Source organism: Grammomys surdaster, unplaced genomic scaffold (genome assembly GCF_004785775.1).
Source record: "Grammomys surdaster isolate TR1022 unplaced genomic scaffold, NIH_TR_1.0 192, whole genome shotgun sequence".
Classification (NCBI taxonomy): Eukaryota; Metazoa; Chordata; class Mammalia; order Rodentia; family Muridae; genus Grammomys; species Grammomys surdaster.
This window is the reverse complement of record NW_021604637.1, coordinates 1,375,970-1,389,821: the sequence shown is the minus strand read 5'-3', so window position 1 is coordinate 1,389,821 and position 13,852 is coordinate 1,375,970. Positions and strand designations below refer to the sequence as shown.

General features: G+C 43.2%; 1 protein-coding gene across 1 annotated transcript in view; it reads left to right on the top strand.

The window, feature by feature from the left end:
• Positions 1–12,868, top strand: part of Wdr11 (WD repeat domain 11) — a 45,916-nt gene extending 33,048 nt beyond the window's left edge. Inside the window, exons 17-29 of the mRNA XM_028769414.1 lie at positions 1,179–1,285; positions 1,598–1,712; positions 2,046–2,217; positions 5,115–5,223; positions 6,100–6,162; positions 7,006–7,071; positions 7,691–7,868; positions 8,269–8,364; positions 8,834–8,999; positions 9,455–9,552; positions 9,840–9,985; positions 10,729–10,808; positions 11,938–12,868. Coding sequence (XP_028625247.1) covers positions 1,179–1,285; positions 1,598–1,712; positions 2,046–2,217; positions 5,115–5,223; positions 6,100–6,162; positions 7,006–7,071; positions 7,691–7,868; positions 8,269–8,364; positions 8,834–8,999; positions 9,455–9,552; positions 9,840–9,985; positions 10,729–10,808; positions 11,938–12,095 — 1,554 coding nt within the window. The 3' untranslated portion in view covers positions 12,096–12,868. The remainder of the gene's footprint in view (positions 1–1,178; positions 1,286–1,597; positions 1,713–2,045; positions 2,218–5,114; positions 5,224–6,099; positions 6,163–7,005; positions 7,072–7,690; positions 7,869–8,268; positions 8,365–8,833; positions 9,000–9,454; positions 9,553–9,839; positions 9,986–10,728; positions 10,809–11,937) is intronic.
• The last annotated feature ends 984 nt before the right edge of the window (positions 12,869–13,852 follow it).

Sequence of the window (13,852 nt, the reverse complement as noted above, 5' to 3'; positions counted from 1 at the left end):
TAATACACAGCAACACTAATTTATAGGTTAATTTAACATATTCTCATTTTTAAATGTGAAAAGGAAACTAAGATTTAAAATGTGAAAGTATTCAAGACAAAGTAAACTTAAAGGCAAACTCTTCTTCAACATCCCATTCAAATTTCAGAAAAATGGAAATAAGATCTGAGAGCATTGCACAGAATCTCATGTACTTAATGTAAGTTTTTTGTTGTTACTGTTGTTATTAAGTTCGTTGCAATATTGATTTTTTAATTCTGATGGGTTTTGTTTGTTTTTTTGTTTTTTAGTTTTGGGATATTACCAGGATTATGTAATATTTAGAGAGGCAGTTGGTCATTTTTTCAACCATTGGCCTAACAGTAGAGACCCTTTTGAATATTTTTATTGTTCTGTAATTGCAAAGCAAAGTTTCATTTCATGAGTGGAGAAGCAACAGTATTTAATACTAACACAAACTGTTTACAATGTGGCAAACATTGATTTCTGGACTTTAGCTTTATAGATTTATACCAGCACCTGACTCCACCAACAGTAGGACCAAGACACAGAAAGTTTGTGTAAACACGCCCTGTTAAGATGTGAAACTGAGACACAAGCCTGGCAGGGTGGTCTGATGCTAGGGTACAAGTGCTTGGGGCCCTGACCCACCCAGCACCTCTGCTGGGTTGCCCGTTCTCCCGCTACATTCACCTCTTACAATAGGGTGTCAGCAAAGTTCTGAGTCTTTTTTTCCAGTAGACAAACCATTACACAGCTAGTTGTGAGGGTGATTGAGTTTCCCTAGGAATAAACGTATTAACATTTTATAAAGAGATAATTAGAGGTGGTGCTCTAGGCTGCAGATTTTTGTTTTGGGGTGTTGTGTGTTTTTGTTTTTCTGGAATTTTCCTTTTCCTAAAGTATTTCTTCCTAAAAGTCATGTCTTCTCTGTAGATGAAGTTTAGATGACTGACTGTCCATCACATTGAAATGTCCTGTTTGAGCACAGTTGAAGCTGATATGCAGTGGCTCTTTTGGTGTTCAGAGTTTTAGGATATGATGGCATTCATGCTAAAGTGAGCACTTTATCAGTAATGTCTTTATTATGTCATTGTGATCATTACGGGGAAATGTTTCTGTTCTCACGGTGACTCAGCAGAGAAGTTCGTGTGTGGATCTGTTGCTCTTGCTTCTAGGGTAGCATGGGCAGTGTCACCTGTATCGCTTGGAAAGGGGACACATTAGTGCTTGGAGATATGGACGGAAATTTAAACTTCTGGGATTTGAAAGGCAGAGTATCCAGGTAAGAGCCAAGAGAAACCTTTGTTCAGTTGTCAATAGGACCAATAAACATGAGTGGGAATTGGAGCTTTGAGTCCCTTGACACCTAAACTTGAGAGGAATACAGGTCAAGAGCCAGGCTCTGGTCAGTCACAGGCAGCCATGCAGAAGCCCTGGGATCTTGCTCCAGCAGATATTATGGTAGACTTACCTGTCAAATGTGCATCCCAAGAATATAAAGTGGTTCTCCTATCCTCACACCTGATCGTCAATAGTGGGCACACTGAGTGTTTCATTTTATATTCTGTTGGTGTTTTTATTTCTTTGTCCTCAGAGGAATACCCACACATAGAAGTTGGGTGAGGAAGATTCGTTTTGCCCCCGGCAAGGGAAACCAGAAGCTAATAGCAATGTATAATGATGGCGCTGAAGTGTGGGATACTAAAGAGGTAAGCCCAGCCCTACAGTCTGCCAGTGAAGCAAAAGAAGCTGTCAGCCATGAGAACTAGCCCTGTTTTCCACTTTATCTGAAAATACAATCTCCAATAAGCATGTCCAGCTTCTTATAAGAAATTGCTAGAGAATTTTGCTCTCAGAGTGTTTCTGTTGTATCAAGACAGCATGACAGATGATTGATTGACTTTTTAGTGTCATCACTGTGATGTGGGCATGGGCTTCCAGTAACTATTCATCTGCAGACATATTCTGGGCCTGTCACCCAATCTCTGACCATTTAATCTGGAATGGTAAACCGCCTTATTTTCTGTCTATCATTCTTACAGGTTCAGATGGTGAGCAGTTTAAGAAGTGGAAGAAATGTGACCTTTCGGATTTTGGATGTGGACTGGTGCACATCAGATAAGGTGATCTTGGCGTCTGATGATGGGTGCATCAGAGTTCTGGAGATGTCAATGAAGTCTACGTGTTTCAGAATGGATGAGCAGGAGTTAATAGGTAAGGCACACTCCTGAGAGGGTGCTTGCTGCCACAGAAGATGATCAGCTACAGAGACAGCAGCTGCTGCTTTATTTCAGAGAACTCTTAGAAAATGTGAATCTAATCACTTTTCAATAATAAGCTTTATGTGTCCTACATTATGTATCAATGGAAATCCACTGTGTATCATGACGTTTGAGTCCTGTCTGTGAGTTACATGGTCAGTCAAAGCTAAACTAGGTGATCGTAGTATCTTGTTCCTTTTTTGTGTGATTTGTTTGTTTGTTGGTTGGTTGATTGGTTTTTCGAGACAGGGTTTCTCTGTGTAGCCCTGGCTGTCCTGGAACTCACTCTGTAGACCAGGCTGGCCTCGAACTCAGAAATCCGCCTGCCTCTGCCTCCCAAGTGCTGGGATTAAAGGCGTGTGCCACCACTGCCCAGCTTGTGTGATTGTTTTAAGGAGTGTTTATTTGTTTGTTTGTTTTTTAAAAAATAAAACCTCCATGCATGACTTTTTTTTCTTAAAGAAGAAATAAGAAGATTGCAAGCATACCCATCCAGTGGTTTATTTGAAGTGGGGTTTATCTTTAGAATGCTCTTTCAGAGAACAACAGTGGTTCTGATCCTACCTCGGACTTCCAGGGACTTCCATTTCCAAGTGTCCTCTTGGCATAACCTCCATGACACTCCTGGCTGACTGATTTGCAGAGAATGTCTTGAGAGCCTCGTTTATTCATTTACTGATTCAACTCCACCTTGCCTGTGCTTTGCAGAGTCGATTGCTCTTTGGTACTTGAGTCTGGGGCTTTGCAGCTGCTCTCCTTCATGCCCACACTGGAGTGGCCAGCGCCCCGCTGCTGGTGCTGCTGGGTGCTGAACCTTTCCTGTGCTTGTCACTTCCTGACCCACACACTGCACTGTCACACGGCACGTCTCTGTAGCTGTGAGGTGGCAGCAGCTTGTTGCATTCCCATTCCCGTACTTGATCTTGAGTCGTCTGTCAGCTCTGAGGTGTCAGGACCTCCTCACCAAGGGAGACAAACAGAAACAAACACTTTAAACTGAATTACCAAGGAACTTGAGGGAATGCCAAGGGCGATGTTTAAAAAACAAAACAAAGCAAAAACAATTGCTAGTTCTAGGTTAAGAAGTAGATAAATACAATCTAAGTATTTGAAGCTTTTTTTTTCTCTTATATTTAAAATTTGAATCTAAAAAGCTTTTTCATCACTTGAATGTGTTCTAAACTAAGCTGATTACGGAACTGGAGTCCATCATGTTAACCTTATATACTTCGGCTGGGTACCAGGGTTTATATCATACTTAAAATTTGTACTAATATTAAGAAGGAAAACATAGTTCTGTTCAGTTTCTAGTGATATAGCCTTAACCAGAAAAATGGGATTTTAAAATCGTGATGGGGAAGGGTCACCGACGGGCGCCAGCATGCCAGGAAGGCACAGAAAGGGCCGTTAGCAGCCTCCAAGGTTGTTTGTCTTTTTCGTTTTTATTTGGTTCTGCTAAGCATTCACATTATTATATCTGCAGCTTCCAAGCTCTAGGTGTTTAAAAAGGATGTGATTATCAAGCTATTTTTAGAATAATTAACAACCTGTTAATATGAATAGTGTTTTAGGTGCTTTTATTGGATCAGCAGTAAAACTCTCAGGTGTGGAAAAGTAGTAGTAGAAATATTTCTCACCCTGTCTGACTCTCCAGTTGAGAAGTCTGTACATACTATTCATCTCCTATATAATTTTTTGACACATAGAGTCACGTTTGCTAAAGCAACATTGCTTCTATTAACTTACATATATAAAAATTATCAGTTCAAGTATAATCTTTCTTAATAATTACTAATGATATTTTTATCTTTTAAAAGAAGTTCTTAAGATCTTGTTGGTATTGCAGGTAAATTGGGATTCAGTAAAAAGTAATTCAGAGGACAGCTTTCCAGCAGAAATATTTGATCCCTGTTTACATTTTGTAACATTCCATGTGAGCAGTAGCTATGTATCCGAGTCCCTCCAGATCTACTCCAAAGTGACATAAGGACCAAGTCAAGTGTCAGGACTTTTAAGTTATTTATTCTTCTCATCGCACTGGCCATCTTTCAGGTGCTCAGTAGCTATGCATGCATGTAACTAGCAGGTATCTTGCATATTAGATGACACAGTCTATCGTACACTTGGGCCATGTTAACTAATTGTATCTGATCAAGGAGTGGGAAGGAAAGGCTCCATAGGAGCTGGAGAGGACCAGGGAGTGAAAGCCAGTGGGCCCTGGGCAGTGGGTCAGCGGTGGGAGCCCAATAGAGAGAGATGCTGCATAGCTGCCAGGTGGTAGAGCCTTTGGTCCTGCTTCTTTCCACTGGAATGTACTGAAGACAGCTGGCTCTTACTTGTTTTGTCGTGTCTGCTAAATGTTGGGGCTGGGGTGAGGGCCATGCCTGTAGGAAGTTATCCCTGTGTCCAAAAGACTCCGTAAAAGCCTCCTGGGAATGCCAGACATTGGAGGTCTTCCAGTCCCTTCAGCAACAAACTCCTGATGGATGGGTGGACCATGTTAGCGTAATAGTCTCAGAAAAGCAGAGGTAGTGGTAAAAGTATTTCAGGTAAATGTAATTGTTTTTAATTCTTTCTGAGAAATAAGCTTTATCTGTATGTGTTGAGCCATGACATTGAATCTTGTATTCAGTAGTACAGAACTTTGTACCATTCCAGACACTTAAACTTTAAAAAAGTGAAAGAGAATGTACTAATCAAATTGAGTGCAGAGACTCTGCTCTGGAATAGACTCCCAGTCACACTGGGTTTAGGCATTGCTCTCTGCTGACTGCCATGTAAACAGTCTAGCTGAGACATCGTTGAGGTATGGAAGTTCATTTTATTCAGAAGCACTCCTTTGCTGTCTAGAGCCTGTGTGGTGCCCATACCTCCTTGTTCCAAGGGCTGCCCTTGCCTTGAAAGCCTTCCTACTACACCAGCCTTGGAATGGGCGATATTCTTTGGACATTTCTCACATGTAAGTTACTTCATTTTTGTTTTCTTTGCATCATTTACTTGGGGTTGAAGGACACTCAAGAAAATGAGCTATGGATCACAGTCCAAAGCTTAAGAATGAAGCCTTAAAACCAATCTAAGCAAAGGCAAGGATAGTAAAAGGATATTGTTTTCTACTCCTGTTTGCACCACTATGGGGCCTTTGTGGAAGAGTGGGTCAGTGAGGAGCTGCAGGTTCATAGGATGCTCTCAGGACTGGGTAATCATCACACAGGCGCTTCATGGTAGAGGGAAAGAATGAACGTGAAGACGGACAAGAGATGCTGGAGGACAGGCCTAAGTCTTTATAAGGCAGAGTCAGAAGTATGTTTATAAATCAGTGTCTACCTCATTTGAAAAAAGTCATCACAGAAACACATTAGCAATTATTATTTAATTCTACAATTTACTGTACTTATTATATATGATGTACAGGTTGTTGTGGGATGAGAGGTTGTTGTTGTTGATTTTAAGGCAATAAATATCTGTTGCCTAAGAACTACCATGCCCGTTCTATAGGGAATGAATCACTAGTCATTGTTCGCTGTAGGCTCTTTGTTAAAAGCAATCCAAACCCGATTGTTCTTAGAGCCAGCAAACCAATTTTCTTCTCTCTTGGAAACCTGTGGTTTTCTGTATTATCATTTATTTATTATTTATTTTTATTCAGTAAGGCAAAGTCAGCCATGGAAACTGTCAGTGAGTCTCAGGCACATTGTTACTACTTTGATCTGGAGCCAAATTTTTAACCAGAGGTTATAAAAAGATTAATTCTTTATTAATACAACTTTTTTCAGTAAAGAAATACATGACAGTAATTGCAGAGACAGTGAATGATTCAAACTTTTTTTCTGCACAGTGATTACCCAGAAAATGAAGAAATAAAGACTCTCCTTCAAGAACAGTTGCATGCATTGTCTAAGTAAGTAACTCTGTATCTCGTAGACGGCACGAACATGGGAAAGTGACACACATTAATTTGACTTTTTAAAACCAAAAGTTATTTTTCTAAGTGTTAGTGGCCCACAGTCCATTCTTTGACATAGGTTTATTCCTCTTTGTAGCCTTGATTGCTAGAAAAACTTTCTTAATAATCATATGGAGAGAATGTTGGTCTCCATCCAGTTTCCAACTCTGAAACAGCTATGTCTGACAGGAGCAGAAGCTCTATGGAGGAAGGCTCCATCTCATGGCGCTATGCTAGAGGACATAGGCAGGTAACTCTGAAACAACCTGGGCCAGATCGGTAAGGACACAACTCTGGCTAAGAAATTGCTGTTTCTTAGAGCTATGAGCATTTAAAAGTAAATATTGAGAATTATATAGCAAACTGAGGAGAAATATAAGGGTCTGCATGAAGTTCTTGGTTCTTAGAGCATGTCTTTGCAATCTAGATTCTGCCACATGTTATCATTGTCATCGTCGTCTTGAAAAAGTTATAGTGACCTGGTTAATGGCAATTTCAAAATAACTATTCTCCAGTTTTCAAAAATCAACATTTGTATTGAATTGGGAAACTGTCAACTTTAAGAATGCTGTCAGTGGTGACATCCTTATTCTTGTAGTCAGGTAAACTCTGCGAGACTAAACAACAGAGGCCTGGCCCTGCCGCTCATGGTGATTGATGGCACCCTTCTACTTTGGATGTTGGGAGCCATGACGAAGTACCTGCTCTTATAAATTCTGACCTTGTATTGTTACTTCTCTTTACTTTTTGTTTGGCTGGAAATGTTTGTCCTACCTTGGTCTGGGTTCGCGTCTACAGCGACATAAAGAAACTCCTGCTTGATCCTGAATTCACTCTCTTGCAGAGATGCCTGCTGGTTTCCAGGTAATGCTCTCTGAAGTGGAATGCTGACTTTAAGCAATAATTGGCTTTGTAAAAGTTACAACAAAACATGTTTTGAAATTCTAAGCTCCTCTTTTAGATTTGACTTACAGTCTAGTTTATGAGTACTGATAAAACCCTGGAAGTCCAGCTATATCTCAAATGAGATCTGGGCTTTCTATGCTGCAAGGACTTTCACCTGTAGGCAGCTTTTAAAATATGAGCTACAAATTATGTATTTATAAACATCCTGATGAGTTACCTTTAAAAGCAATAAGCTGTGCTTCCCTAGTGCTCAGCAGAGTCGTGAAGACATTTCCCTCCGTGGTCCAGAGAATAAGTAGCAGATTGTTTTGACACTTTATCTAGAAGCTTTTACTATGAAGCTGATGCCCAAACACAATGCTATTGGCAAAGCAGGCCTATAGAGCTGTTGGATGTGAAGGTCCCTGTGTGGTCAGACCTTGTGCTGTTGGGAACGCAATAACCAGGCGAGTGGGGTCACTGCTTTGTGATTTCCCTGGTGCACTCTGAAGTGGAACAGTTCCTGTGCTTGAGGCCACTCCCGGCCGCTGCTCAGGCCTGGAGAGTGAGTTCACACAGGCCTTGCCTTCCTCTCCAGGCTTTACGGCGACGAGTCAGAGCTGCACTTCTGGACAGTGGCGGCCCACTACCTACACAGCTTGTCCCAAGCCAAGTCTGGGGACACAGTGGTAACCAAGGAAGGTGCTCCTAAGGACAGGCTGAACAACCCACTGGACATCTGCTACGATGTGCTCTGTGAAAACGCCTACTTCCAGGTGCTGCTGCTTGTAGAGAAAGAGTTGTCACAGATACGGCCTTTGTTTGGAAGTCTTCCTGAGTGTCTTAAACTTGGAAAACCTTCAAGCCAACTTACAGTCCACATCCTAGAAATAAGTGTTGTGCCGTACCTATATGAGAAAAGCCTGCTTCTCTGAAAGCTTATAAACACCAAATTTTAATTCACATGAACATTTTTTATTAAAACAGTCTTGATTTTTGTCTTAAGACCTTTAACTTGGAAAGCTCACTTTACTTAGCTCACTCCAATTTTCAATAAATCTTAGTTTTTCTACTTGACTTAAAAAGTTTGATCTAAACTAAATTTTCTTCCTGTCTTCCATTTTTCTTTATCTTTTTCTTCTTCTTCCACTTCCTCCCCTTCCTTTCCTATTTTAGAAATTTCAGCTAGAAAGAGTTAATCTACAGGAAGTCAAACGGTCAACTTACGATCACACGAGGAAATGCACAGACCAGCTCCTGCTGCTGGGCCAGGTATGTCAGTTTCGGCCCCCTGGAGTTGCTAGTTGATGAATGTTTCAGAGCACTGTTCACACGCACACGCTCTCACTTACGCAGCCGTGTGTATATGCATGTCCTTTGCGCACACTTAGGCTTTCTTTGACAGTGTCAGAGCTTGTGAGGTGCACACCCGCAGCTAGCTCACTGCAGCTGTAGCTTCTGTAACACAGAGCAGCTGTTTGGTTTGCTCTGATGCACTTCGCGATGCACAGCTGCAGTGGGCAGTCCCCAGCAGTGCTCCCAGGCTGGCTTTTATGCTTGCCTTAGAGACAAAGTGCAGTGCTATCATCAGTTCCACGTATGTTGATAAAACATCCAGGAGCATGTGTCAGAAGTGAGTGTTGTCTGTGGGATGTAGACTCTGACATCCCACATCACAACTTTCAAAGGCTCTGTTGGAAGAAACTGTTTCCATAACTAAAGAAGACATTTCTCTCACTAGACAGACAGAGCTGTACAGCTGCTGTTGGAAACAAGTGCAGATAACCAGCACTACTACTGTGACTCACTGAAAGCTTGCTTGGTCACCACTGTCACCTCTTCAGGCCCTTCTCAGAGCACAATTAAGCTGGTAGCAACCAATATGATCGCCAATGGCAAGCTGGCAGGTAAGGCACTTTCACGGCGTCTGTCAGTGCTGGGCTGGGCAGTGAGAGACACGGCTCTCTATATACGCTACAGAAAACTAGTGCTGCTTGTAGGATGACCACAGTCACGTAAGCGGAGCTTATCTGAAGCGTAGAGGGAGGTGACACTGATTGCAGTGACAGTAGACCTAGGTCCTGCAGTCCTGGGCGAAGTGCACCATCCCAAATCATGTTTAGGATGTGTTCATGCTTACTACCCTGGTTGCTTGAGAGGTAACAACATAGAGCACTGTCTAGTACTTTATTTTACAATTCAGTTCAGTAGCTTCCCAGGAGGTTCAAGTTGAATACCCATTTGAAGTAATTAAGTGTGCTCACCCTATATAAAATGCACAAGTCTAAAGAAAAATATGGCTTTACTGTTTAATAATTTGTTAAAGAGAGCACTGCAGGGTCAGATGACTTCTGTCTTTCAGAGGGTGTTCAGTTACTCTGCCTGATAGACAAGGCTGCAGACGCCTGTCGCTACCTGCAGACATATGGCGAGTGGAATCGGGCGGCATGGCTTGCAAAGGTAGGCATTTCCAGTACGTGTCCTGCTCTCCTCCTGCGAAGCTGCTCTACGTTACTTTCAGTTCGCTCCGACTGAGTATTAGCTGCTGCTGCTCATTGGAAGACTGCTTGCACTGGTGTGGTCAGATGAAAGCAGCTGACTCCTGTCTGCTGGGCTCTGCTGCATCCAGGTCCCATAGCAGCCTCTGGGCTGTGTAATAGAGCGAAGCCTGGCTGTTTCAGAACAGCACACTTACTTTTGTTTCTCTGTAAAGGATGTTTCTGTTCTAACATGGACCTCTTTCTCAGGTTCGGTTAAATTCTGAAGAGTGTGCAGATGTTCTGAAGCGGTGGGTTGACCACCTTTGTTCTCCACAAGTCAACCAGAAGTCCAAGGCCCTCTTAGTCCTCCTTTCTCTGGGTTGCTTTGTCAGCGTGGCAGAGACACTTCACAGGTAAGTCATGTGAGCCCTGGCTGATCAGGCTGTGCTGGGTGAGCCATTCACAGTGCCTCATGCCCTGATGGTGGAGGTGGTACCCGGGTATGATGTGAAAGGAGAATGATACAGTTCAGGTGTGTGAGACAGAACCTAAACCATGCATGGGCATCTCTGGTCATTAGTTATTTGTTCTAGACCCTGTAACATTTGCCACCAATATGTTCACCAAACCTAAAGGGCATACTGTAAAATCTAGAAGTCTTTAGACAGTTGGGGAAGATCGAGCCTTGAGAGAGTACTGAGCAGGAGTCCCGGGGGCTGTAAGAGGCTGCAGAGTATGTCAAGGTGGGGTGTCTGCCATGGATACCTCACTCTGGGAGGGGGGATTCATTTATTGAGAGCTTGAGGCAGTAAGTTGAGCCAAATTTGATACATGACTTAATAACTCTGGTGCATAGTTTAGAAAAGCACGTGGCCCTAGATTACAGTGGTTAAACTCCTTAGCGCAGGGTTCTGCAGTATCCGTCATGAAGCTTGTACTTAGAGAAGTGTCCTCCCCTCTTCTTTATAAACAAGGGCTTAGAGGGATGTTGGTGTCACTTATGGAGCAGTCTGTTTCCACAGAAAATGTGCAGAGCTCCAGACGGAAATGCATGCTTGGTTTCACCCACCTCTGGCAGATCTTGAGAACTATTTTTATTTTATATTTTATTTTATTTTATTTTTGAGAACTGACTTACTTTTGTTCCCTTGAGCAGCATGAGATACTTCGATCGAGCTGCCTTGTTTGTGGAAGCCTGTCTCAAGTATGGTGCATTTGAAGTCAGTGAGGACACAGATATCCTTTGTGAGGACGTGTGTTCTGAGTGGGGAAAGGTAACATCAGTGTTCTATTGAGAGAGATCGGTGTTGTGGGTCATGAGACCCAGAAGAGAAGAGAAGGGGAGGAGAAAGAATCAGAATGGGTTGCTGCACTGCAGGTCGGTTAGAGGAGACGCAAGGAGGGCTGCCCCCTGAAGGGCTCAGAGTCTAATATGTGTTTGAACTTTTAAAAGAAAGGATGTGGTCCTGGTACTTTAACATAGTATTCTTTCAAAGTGAGACATTTTGTGGAAAATGTTTTATATGTTTACCTTGAAAATATTGGCTAAAAAATTGAACACCACCCACCACCACCACACACACACACTGTACCCAGGTGAGCCGCTGATGTGGAATACGACAGAGCATTTGAGATGTGCCCTACAGTCAGGCCGCATGCCCATGCCCAGGAACTCTGAATTTCTACTAGCCATCACGTGGGACACTTTGTTTTAAAAAGAATGGGCTTGTGGATATGGCTCTCAGGTCCTTGTTTGTCCAGAGCTCTGCCTTTTCTTACTGTACTTTTTCTTGGGCTTCTACATTTTGCCTCCTTTCTATATATTGGCTATGAGCTCTATACATAATCATTTTTTTAAAAAGCTAAACTAAATCAATTTTTTTGGAAAAGTAACTAAAGCCTAAGGTTAGGCAAGGCCATGGACCTAGTCACTGGTGAAGCTGGTCTGGTATCAATTTTTCTCAGAACATGAGAGAAAGGGCTGTCAGTGCCCAGCTGTCTGGAGTCTCTTCCCTAAGAAAGTGTTCTCCTCTGATGGCCAGGCTCTGAGAAACTCCCGCATGGAGTGAGGGTGTGCTCAAGGCTCTGTCCTGGCCTCTGCCATTCATTCTCTAGCCCTCAGCGGAGTGGCCATGGGAAAACCTGAGGATGCTAGCTGGAGTCTTCTGAAAGAAACATGGACTCAGCTGGGGCAAGGTACAACATGGTTAGATTGAGGCTGTCCTCCTCATAAAGAAGTGTCTGTGCTCGTGACATGTTGCTCCCCATGGCCATCAGGTCCCTGCAGCATCTGGCTTCAGAGCCTGTGAGGAGCCATGCACTCCCCAGCCCCCTTGTGCTCTTCAATTCCTTAACTGACGATTACAGAAGCTCATCACTGCCATCTATGCAGACTATGCCCGAAGCCTGAAGAGCCTCGGCTTTAAACAGGGAGCAGTCCATTTTGCTTCAAAAGCTGGAGCGGCTGGCAGAGATTTATTGAATGAGCTGGGGTCCCCCAAGGAGGAACTAACAGAAGGCTGACAGGCTCTGTGCAGGAAATCTGATGTTGGATCAAGGTGTGAGGAAAGCTGACCTGACTGTGCTCGTGGTCACAGTTGCAGTCAGTCCAGACTGATGTGACAACTTGGCCCTTGTTAGCTGTGGCACCACCTTCTTGAGGCTGCAGGTGCTCAGCAACATGGGCACATTTACACTAGGAGCCAGTTCTGTCTCCCATGTGACCTCAGGATGGGGGACACACAGTGGGAAAGTGTATAGTGTTTATACTTTTGGAAAGTGCTTTTAAGATCTCTGAATACTTTTCAATTTTTGTAATTTAAAAATTCAAAAGACTGAATTACTGTCCTTTCTCATTAGCTAATTTGAAGATGTTTAAGAAATCTGTAGCAAGAGATTGGGCAAATGATGGATTTTCAGATATATGCTGTGTGTGCCTGTGTTGATAGCAGTCATTTAGGACACAACAGTGCAGAAGCATTTGAAGATAGCCCACCACAGCACTTTCTTTATCTTGACAACACAGTGCATTCTTTGCTTTAGGCATTGCTGAACTTTGTATTTGGGGCTCATAGTCTTCATGGAGCACATCTAAGCTTTATGGTTAGTGGATGTGGTCTCCGATGGTCTGAATTTTAACTCCCAGGATACATTCCAGTAACTACATTTCTGAAGCCTCTTTTGTACATTTCCCGCCTTTGTTTTCTTCCACTAGATGTAATTATTATAAATTATTACTTAGAACTTAAACATCTGTGACTATAAAAATGATAAATAAAGGAAAATCCCAGCCAAGACTTTGTTGTTTGAGCCTTTTCTTTTGAGATGGGGTCTTTAGGCCCCACACAGCCGAAAGAACAACAGCTTTACTCCTGCTGTATCTTTTCAGGGGCTCTGAGAAACTTAACTTCAGGTCAAAGTTAGTCACTGGTTCCTAGCAACTTGGGGTGGTTTCCAGCAACTCTGTCTTCCATTGTTGAAGTTAGGGATATCAGGGTGCTTCAGTGAGGTGGCTCATTCCATATCCCATGTGAGACCTTGGCAAGAAGACTGGGTGTGAGCAATGGCTGTGGGTCTGAGGTGAGGTAAAGACAACTTAGTCCGAGCTCTGTGGTGTAGCGGGAGGTCCCAGCTTGCTTCCCGCAGCATCGGCATTTGAAGAAATGAAACTGGCTAGCATGGAGGCTGGAGAAGAAGGCAGTACAGTTTAACTCCCACATCTGCTGGTTACTGTGAAGGAAGCTTTGCTGGTATGTCATCAGGCCCCGTGTTTACTGCCTTCAGTCCATCTGGTTGAAGGACTGGTCAGGGTCCATGTGACTGAAGACAGGTGGCTTGAAAGGCTTAAAATGTTCCTGCCCTGCCCTTGACAGCAGTTTTATGACTTCCGCTTAGGAGCCAAATTGCTGCCTTGTGAAGTCTCTGGGTCCAACTGACCCACTGGGACAGATTGGCACTCGGTCTCTTGTTACCGTTACAATGAGTGCAGTAGACTCTACCACCAACTCCCTGTGCTCAGGAGAGTGTCAGAACCCTCTTCCCATCTGGCACTTTGCAGTCTCAGGTTCTCCTGAGAGAGGCTCCAGGAAACGTCTGTGAGTGGCCCAAGCTGACTGCTGAGTCACTTGTGACAGTTCTCAGGTAAGTGGCCTCAGATGATGCTAACAGAAGGCTCAAGTTCACGAGTGTTTGGAAACCTTTGAAGCATTTCTGTTTTACTCCAGACAAACCCTGCTGCAAGAGCCTCCCTTCATCTCCGTCTTTGGTCATTCTCCATCATT